The sequence below is a fragment of the Cottoperca gobio genome, chromosome 8 (assembly GCF_900634415.1).
Source record: "Cottoperca gobio chromosome 8, fCotGob3.1, whole genome shotgun sequence".
NCBI lineage: Eukaryota > Metazoa > Chordata > Actinopteri > Perciformes > Bovichtidae > Cottoperca > Cottoperca gobio.
Genome location: NC_041362.1, coordinates 10,224,549 through 10,234,504, shown reverse-complemented (window position 1 = coordinate 10,234,504; position 9,956 = coordinate 10,224,549). Strand labels below are relative to the sequence as shown.

The following is a 9,956-nucleotide window of genomic DNA, read 5'->3' as shown; positions in this document are numbered from 1 at the left end:
AGACAACAACATGGAAAATTGACACACCTACCCAATTTGTTTTTTTTTTGGGTGTGGGAGAAATGACACTGTCATCATACATATTAGTTTATGTAGTTTGGTGACTTCATGATCTCAGCCATCTTTGACCTGAACTGAAGTTTTATCACAATAAATGAAAACATAAAATTATGGGATCAATTTCACGCTTCTTTATACATTCCGTGATCATGACTTCACGACTCCTCATTCTCACAGGGCTCAAGTTTTCACTCGCTTTCCGTACAGCTCATTGTAGGCGGATCTTCTCGTCTGTCAGTCAGATTTTAGTCCAATCCAAATCTCTCTCTGTGTTTTTTCACGCCCCCTTCCACGTCGACCTCCTCTCTCGCCATATTTTCAATCCTGTGAAGCCCTCAGCCCCGTTTGCTGCTAAATTAAGAAGGAGAAGCCTTCACACAAGACAGCATTAAGTTTGAAACGATCTACTTCAAAGGATAAAAGCGACATCTGCCTTAGTTTGTGTCCGTTCATTCATTCTGCAACAATGAACGTCTTCAGACTGACAGGGGACCTCTCTCATTTGGCTGCTATCATCATCCTGCTACTTAAAATATGGAAAAGCAGGTCATGTGCAGGTGAGCCATACCTGTAAATTGTATAATATATGCTACAATATTGTTGCCCTAACGTTAATGGTTAACTTTGCCTTTTCGTAAATGTCTGAAACGATCATTTTAGCTTTCTCTCGTCTTACCCAGCAAGCTCCAAGCTAGCTAACGCTAGCTACATGCTAACGTTTACCACCCATTCATTTGAGTCTATGGCTAATAACGTTAGCAGTCAATGGGCTAACGTTGACTGGGCTGTCTGCACCCCCTTAACAAGTTTTAGGAGCAGTCTACTGCTGTATTTATTGAACATATACAGTTAAATATGGAAGTTACAACGTCCTAATATAGCATAGCATCAGCTAACTGAATGGGGATTGCTGGTATGATTAACTAATTGTTAGCTAAGCTAACGTTACAGGTTGATGTAGTCACTTAATAGCTGAATAAGCAAATTAATACAACATTTATCATATTTTTGGGGGGCATTTATTTAGTTTCACCTGTTGGTTTAGCTTTCTGTACACATCACACATCCATTACTCCTGCTCTATAATTATACATTTGGTGTTCGATTATTCTCGTCTGGCTTCTGACGTGGCGTTCTAAAGCGCTGCGGAAGTGTCTAACCCGCTTAAGTAGTTTGTGTTACTTTTTCTTTTACACATTTCTCTAGCTCTTATTTATATATTTATATTTATATTTTATATAGAGTTATTTCTGGTCTGCAGTCAAGAGGACACAGTAGTGTATCCTACTTTGCTTATGAGGAGAATTGTTGTGATTGGCCTCCTGCAAAGCTGGAGGGTTGCCTAAAGGTTCAAAGCTAATGGGGGTTATGTTGGGTTACAACCAAAAGATAGTGGTATGTGTAATAGTGTAGATAGTGTTTATGTATAATTTAGGTTTACATTGTTAGATATTGCATAGTTGTATCTACATCTAAGTTATTAATTATGTTTAAAATGTTAATGTTACCACTGGTGGAAAGTATTTAAGTACATGTACTCAAGTGCTGTACTTAAGTACAATTCTGAGTGACAGGAACTTTACTTGAGTGTTTTAATCTTTGTACTTCTACTTCACTACATTTCAGTGGGAAATATATTAAATGTCACAACTAAAGTGATTTGATGACCTAAGTTACTAATTACTTTGCAAATGAAGATTTCCCAAACCTGCTGTATAATAACCATATGAAATACAGTGATCCAACCTTTTTCATTGAATGAAAATGACCAAACTCCCTCTTCCAGGACAGACAGACATGCAATAACCTAGCTGTTGTGTATAGTAGACAGAAATAACAATAGTAGAATAATGGCAGAATGACAATATTAGGTAAATAAAGTGCATACATACATGAAGCATATGGATCAGATTAATATTTGATGAAAGTCAAAGTGCTGCCAAGCGCTGGTAGGATGTAAAAACTTCCTCATTACCTTGAGAACCTGAAAAGACGACAGACTATACATACACTGCAGAGCCAAAACAAGGATACCATTCACGCAGAGAGAAGAAGAAGTGACACAGAGATGCTAAGAGAAGATGAAGCAGTTATTGCACACAGCACGTGATGCAAAGATGGAGGAAACACTAGAAAAATCTCCTGGAGGATCAAGACCTGCTTATCCTTTGCATGGGCCTCTAGCCTAGACCAGCTTGAATTAGGCAAGAACCAGGGGTACATTTTGTAAAGGTTGTCATCTCGCATATACACTGTATACACAGTTATTAGGCAAGTTGTAATTTTGAGGATTCATTTTATTATTGAACAACTTCAGTGCTCTTGGTCAATCCAAAATGTTAATAAACCTCAAACCTGAATATTTAAGAAAGCAAAAGTGAGGTTTTGGCTTTCTTAGGAGAATATCTATGTGTGCACCATTATTGGGCAACTATTAATGTTATTATGCAACTAAATGAAAAAACGAAAGTTTTCCCATCTCACTTGTTTATTTTCATCTGTTAAGGTGAGAATAATAAACAAACAACTCAAAATGTACAAATAAACTTTTCAGACATTTAAAATAAATAAATCGGTGACCAATATAACCACGCTTCATTTCAATAAGTCACAAGTCTTCCATTCATATGGAGTCTGTCAGTTTCTTGATCCGTTAAGATAAACTTTTTGTGCAGCAGCAACCACAGCCTCCCACACGCTGTTCAGAGAGGTGTACTGCTTACCTTCACTGTAATTCTTCCGTTTAAGAAGGGCCCACAAGTACTCAATAGGGTTTAGGTCAGGTGAGGAAGGGGGCCATGTCATTATTCTTTCATCTTTAAGGCCTTTACTGGCTCGCCACGCAGTGGAGGACTTCGATGCATGCAATAGAGCATCGTCCTGCATAAGAATCATGGTCTTCTTAAAGATACAGACCTCTTCATGTACCACTGCTTTAGGAAAGTGTCTTCTAAAAACTGGCAGTAGTTTTGGGAGTTGATTTTGAGTCCCTTTTCAACCCAAAAAGATCCAACTAGCACATATTTAATAATACTAGCCCATACCAGTACCCCACCTCCACCTTGCTGACGTCTGAGTCAAAGTGGATCTCTGTGCCAATTACTGATCCAGCCCCAGGCCCATCCATCTGGTCTGTCAAGAGTCACTCCCATCTCATCAGTCCATAAAACCTTGGAAAAATCTGTCTTCAGATATTTCTTGGCCCAGTCTTGACGTTTCAACTTATGTGGTCGGGTTTGAGCCTTCCTTACCTTGGCCATGTCTCTGAACACTGAACACCTTGTACTTCTGGGTGCTCCAGGTAGGTTGCCGTTCTGGAATATGACAGCACTGGAGGATAATGGGTTCCTGGTAGCTTCACGTTTGATTCTTCTCAAATCTTTGGCAGTTAATTTGCGTAATTCTTTCTCAACATGTTTCTTGCGATCCTGTTTACTATTTGCAACAAAACATTTGTTCTGTGATCACGCCCCAATATCTTAGCAATTTCAAGAGTGCTGCATCCCTCTGAAATACTTTTTACAATTTGTGACTTTTCATTGTCAGTTAAATCTCTTTTTTGGCCCATTTTGCCTGAGGAAAAGAAGCTGCCTAATAATTATGCGCACCTTGATATAGGGTGTTGATCTCCTAAGGCCACACCCTCTCTCATTACACAAATACACATCACCTGATATGCTTAAATCCAATACTCATTCAAGTTTATACATCATGGAGTTGGAAAATATACATAAAATGATCAAATGGTCAAAATACTCACTTGCCTAATAATTGTGCACACCGTGTACAGACAGGCAACAATTCACTCAGACTAAGAAGAAAACCAGAGCAGCTGGAGGAAACTCATGCAGACACAAAGAAACTCCACACAGAAAATCCACCATGTTCCAACCAAGGACCTTTTCGCCAAGGCATCCGGGCGAACCACTGCACCACTCTGTATGCATCTTAAAGCCCATTAAGCTTATTTTGCAAGATAAAATCATAATATTTAGGCATGGTAAGATATGTGAGGGATGTCCATCTCTGCCTCTAATTGTCTTTAAAACCAAAGTTATTTTGTAAGGGTCTCTGTTTGGTTGTGATAAGGTATGAGATGCATGCATACAAAGAGAGAAACATGTACACACTTCTTGTTTTCTGCTGATGTGCTGTGTAAGCTTAAGAACATCAATATATAAGTTCAAAAGGACTGAGATTGCTTCATCATGTTTCCACTAGATGGCACCATTCAACAAGGAAATGCATTTCTGATTCTGATATCCAAACTGCCCTTTCTGATGGCTCAACATAAAAGTAAAATCTGTTTGATATTTCTGTTAAAGGTATTTCTGGAAAAAGCCAAATCCTGTTTGCTATAGTGTTCACCACACGCTACTTGGATCTGCTCACTTCTTTCATCTCCCTCTATAACACAAGCATGAAGGTAAGATGGTCACATTTCAGCTCTGGCCAGCAGCCTTTCATACAAGCTCCACATTTCTCCCCAGTACCTTCAATGATGAGATGTTCTGCTGTTCTGTTCTGTTGTTTATCAGTTGATCTACGTCGGTTGTGCGTATGCCACAGTCTACCTGATCTACGTGAAGTTCAGGGCCACCTACGACGGCAACCATGACAGTTTCAGAGTGGAGTTCCTTATTGTTCCCGTCGGGGGTCTTGCTGTGCTCATCAACCACAGCTTCGCTCCCCTTGAGGTGGGTTCGACTTCCTATAATGTTGTCAAAATGTGATATGATTATTTGAAAAGGAGCTGACCGCTATAAGAATTTCCTGCTGTAAACGTCTAATCTTGCTTGGTATGAATGATACTGTGTCTAAAATGTATTTGTACTAGAGCAGTGCCCGTTCGGGATGTGCTCTTACCGCTGCTTCTTTGGTTTCGAAGTGAGTCTATGCATGCGCTTACAGTAGCAACGCTACAGTCTACGCATCATGAGTGCGAAAGCTCCTATTAAAGATTTTACGGCCTCAATAAAGTCAAAGCCCCATTAAATGTGTATGCCCCGGTTTTATGAAGGCTTTGGAAGAAAGTTGAAGTTCAGACTTCATCTTCATTTAAAGGGCGGTGCACCATTTTGAATGCTCTGGACACCTGTACCGTAACGGAATGGATAAACGTGTTACACACACACACACACACACACACACACACACACACACACCCTTATCCTCATTTCTATCACCGGTAACAGACAGGCGCGCTATTTTATGAAAGAAAACAGACAGACGTCCCATAGATGCCATTAGCAGACATGGTCGTGCTGTTATGTGGATTTTGATGCGCGTCTATTTGCACTTTTACGGCTTAGCACAGACGCTAACCAAAGACTGGCCAGGCGGACCATGTTCTGCAGTTTTATACAGAATCGCTGATCCAAATAACGTCTCACGCGGCTCTGCACTCAGTCTGGTCCACAGCAACACGCAGCGCCGAGCGTAAAGTAGATTGGCCCCAAGCGTTGGCCAGATGGAACACACACACACACACACACATACACACACACACTCCGATGTCTGTCATTATATATACTGTAATGTGATTCCTGCTAGGGATGCACCGATTTATCGGCCAATATTGACATTGTTGACGGCCATTGGCCTATCGGCAAATATGATGTCATTTGCAATTGGCAGTGGCCAATGTTTAGTTTTTTGTTGCATCATTTTTGCGCTGGCTAAATGTTGTGTTGGTTAATTCTGGTCAGATTCAACATTTGGAAAAGAAAATCCAAAAAATGGCAATTGGTACCTTGTGCACGTTTGGTTTGTTTACACGTTTGCTTTCAGTCAGCGGCTGTTCAGCTCTGCGTCTCACATGCTGGATGAGAAGACAAACAGACTGAACTGCAACAAGGCTTGAATTTGTAAAGAAAATCATGCATCATTAATATTGAAAAGAGGAGGCTTAGATCTGATTATTATTTTACATCCCCAATTCCTGAACATTTAAATGTGTCTGTCCTCAGATCCTGTGGACGTTCTCCATCTACCTGGAGTCTGTGGCAATCCTGCCTCAGCTCTTCATGATCAGCAAGACTGGCGAGGCAGAGACTATCACCACCCACTACCTGTTCTGCCTGGGCCTGTATCGGGCCCTCTATCTCTTCAACTGGGTCTGGCGTTTCTACTTTGAAGGCTTCTTTGACATGATTGCCATTGTAGCCGGTTTGGTCCAGACTGTCCTCTACTGTGACTTCTTCTACCTTTATGTCACCAAAGGTGGGTTTCATGTATCATCCATTATGGCATAAGACATAAACTAAGTACAAAAATAAGAGAGTAATTATCAGACAATACAATGGGAACAAAATAATCTTTTACTGTATATGGACACTTGTTATACACATGAAATATGATTCAATTACCAATTATGTTTTCTTCTTCAGCTACAGTAAAAAAGAATTCCTCGTTCTAAAGTTCGGTTGAAGCTAATATGAGGCTTTCACAGTGGTCTTTTAAGTACAACTACTCTTTTTATTACTGTCCATCTACAGTAGCTCAGCAAGGAAATACTATCCCAGGAAACGCACAAAGGAGAATTTGTCTTTAAAAGACTGTAAATGTGGAAGTACGCACTTTGAGTTGGTTTCCTCAGGCTGCTGAACCCGCACATTAGCATCGGCTGGACCTCAGAATCCATTTTCCTCACGAAACCATGGCTGTAGATTTGATCCCTTCTATCTTTATCCCACTTCACATTGCTTCCGAAACTGCAGCTGTTCACACTACATTCAAAACAACAAAGATGTAGAAAAACTTCACGGTTTGTCAGTTACTATAGCCATTGATTTTTGTTCAGTAACTTCGATACAGTAGTTTTCTTAGGGCCAACATTATAATCGGAATGAGGTTTATTGAAAGGTAGGTTTTCACTAACAAGGAATTTTCCTTCATGTTTACAGAACATAAATGAATATTACAATACTATAACAAATATAACAGTTTTAGACTGAGCTGGGTAAGAGTCAGGGTCGGTAGGGGTCCCGGGCCTTGTTGATGAGGCCCTACTGCAGTCACGAAGAAGCTGCTTTTGTGGCGTGTGGTTTTGGTCCTGATGAACCGCAGTCTCCTGTCGGAGGGGAGTGAATCAAAAAGTTTTTGTCTGGGCCGGGAGAGGTCAGACTCAATCTTGCCTGCCTCACGGTCCTGGAGGGACTGCAGATTGGAGCCAATCACTCTTCTCAGCTGAGGGAATGATATGCTGCAGTCTGCCCTTGTCCTTGTGCTGTGGCAGCAGAGATGGTGATGGAGGAGGTTAAGATGGACTCAATGATGGCAGTGTAAAAGTGCACCATCATTGACTTTGGCAGGTTAAACTTCTTCAGCTGCCGAAGGAAGTACATCCTCTACATTTGGGGTTTTGAAAGTAGGAGTCGTGCCTCCCTCTGGGTGCCCAGGGGAAACCTTTTTTCATGTTCATCGCAGAAAATGGAGTTTAAATTCAGTTCCTCCTGGCTCCCTAAAAGTCTTTGGTTAGCACTTTATGATAGCCCAAGAACTTAAATTATAATTTCCTTATGTTGTAAAGCAGAAATAAATATCCATATTACTCACATTGGAGGCGTGCGTGTTAGAGTTTTCGATCTCCTTTTTCTTCTCTGAGTGTCTCCTATTCATTCATCCATTCAAAAGAAAAAAAAAGGTAAATTACGAAGAACAACTGTCTCTGTGTTAAATCTTGTGTGAAAATTGTGTCTCAAACACTTCTAAAATATGTCATCAGTCTAAATGACCTAATCTTCACGGTTCTTTAGATGGGAATGTGTGCACAAGTGACGTTGAGTTTCTGGTTTAATCCATTTGAACTCTACTTCCTAGAAGTAGTTGGTTGAAAAGAGCTTCTGTTTTACAACCACCGAGGGTTACTTCTGAACACAAGTTGAACTCTCCTTTAAAAGCATTTTTAAACTATCAAAGCAAAGTTGTGTAAATCATCTATGGCAGCATGAACATGTACTGGCCCTGTGATGGTTTCTGACGGTATATCTTTCTGTCTTGTCCCTCAGTATTGAAAGGCAAGAAGCTGAGCCTGCCGGCATAAATCGTACAGAAGGAGACGGAGACTCCCAGCAGACTCAGGGGGGTGTGGAGATGACGTCGTTTATTCTCGTGACCTACAGCAAAAGATGCCTGAGACAGAGAGCCAACTATTTGGGGGGAAAACACTAGTCTTCTTGATGATTGCTGATATGGTAAATGCCAACAAACAGCAGAGCTGAACAAAAATCCATAAACGTTTGGATTTCTGTGTTCAGCATCTTGCCTTAAACTTCTTTTCATTGCTGTTCAAATAGGAGAAAAGGCTTTTTTTTTCTACATGTGAGGTGTATACGCTTGTTTTTTAATTTTTTTATAATGTCACAAATAGGGTCGACTTTGAGAAGTACCTTGTTTGACTTGGTAATGAAATGCACAAATGTACAGTCTTGTTAAAGAGTGAGATAAAGAGGTAATGTATCTGAGTGCCTGATGAAGATTATATCCACTTTCTCACCTTTTTTTACTTTTGGTTTTCTTTTGTCTGCATATACTGTAATACATGTACCTTCTTATGGAAATATTTAAGATGCCAACAGCAAAAGCTTCACGCCAACAAAAACATGCATTTTGTAAAAACATTGCTCTCTAAAATTGCTCGAAACAACATTTTAACTATAGTCTATAAACCTGAAACTTTTTGTAAGCAGAAGACTGTATTTGTAGTATCATCTTAGGTTTAAGAAGTAACCAACGAAATAAATTACTTTAGTGCCAGCAATCTTTGGGACATAGATGTCAGTATTTTCAAATGGAATTAAACCTTTCATGTGTTTATTGATCTTCTTGCTTTTTTGAAAAAAAAAAAAATAAAAATGCATCAATTTTTCTACAGCTTTAATATATATGTACACAATCTTTAAACTATGCTACATCACATTCATCACACATGGATGTAGATGGAGCACAAACCTTGTTTCTGATAGCATTGCACCCAAATAACAAACGCAACTCTTGAACACCTTCTTTGAAATCAATGAAGTCCAGAGTAAAGCAATAAGGGATGATGATATTAGACTGAGAATCCTTCAGCTCTTTGACTGGTTATGACATTTCAATTAACTGTATGTCTGGAGTGTGAACAATTAAACAGATGTTGCTCTGTAATTGAGTGGACGGGAGGGTCACTGTGTCCATTGGGTACATTTCTATTACATTTAAAGGCCTCTTGTTAACATCAACTTTCTCAAATTAGTCATTCCCAACTTTTTATGTTTTTTATTTTTTGCATGATATCACCTCCATTAAAGATTTTATGAGAATCTCTCTGGTGTCGCTGTTTGATTATTGAAATCATTCAAGCAAAGATTAGAAGCACACCTTTTTTTTCTTCTTTTCTTTTTAAAGGTACATTATGGAGTTTTTGACCCCTAATAGTGACATGGACAGTGGGGCAGGAAGTATTCAAATGATTTTTAATTATAAATGCCACACTGTATAGATACTCTGTTACAAGTAAAAGGCCTGCATTGAAAATGTTACTTTAGTGAACGTATGTAAACATAATCAGGAAATTAATGTATTAACAGTAAAAGGATTAAATGCAGAAAAATGTCCTCTATGGCTGTTCTATTAAATATTATATTATTATTACTCATGTAAAAGCAAGATGATGTATTTGGTTACGGTAACTTTTTTATAGGACTGCAACTAATGATTATTTTCGTTGTGGATTAATCTAATTATCTTCCTGATTAATCGGTTGCTGGTTTGGTTTCTAAAACACAAAACGAAGAAATGCCATAACAATTAACCAGAGCCCAAAGTGACACCTTCATAATGCTAGTTTTGTCTAAATTGTTAAAAATACAAACCAACATTATTAAATATAAAAGAAAAGCAGAAAATCCTCAGCT

The 9,956-nt window shown here is 39.2% G+C and overlaps 1 protein-coding gene across 1 annotated transcript; it reads left to right on the top strand.

The window, feature by feature from the left end:
* Positions 1-356: 356 nt before the first annotated feature.
* On the top strand, positions 357-9,366 carry LOC115012493 (ER lumen protein-retaining receptor 2). Its single transcript, XM_029438133.1, has 5 exons — positions 357-617; positions 4,386-4,486; positions 4,599-4,757; positions 6,030-6,282; positions 8,070-9,366. Exons 1-5 carry the CDS (start codon positions 527-529, stop codon positions 8,102-8,104), a joined length of 639 nt encoding a protein of 212 aa, XP_029293993.1. The 5' UTR covers positions 357-526; the 3' UTR covers positions 8,105-9,366.
* Positions 9,367-9,956: the final 590 nt, after the last annotated feature.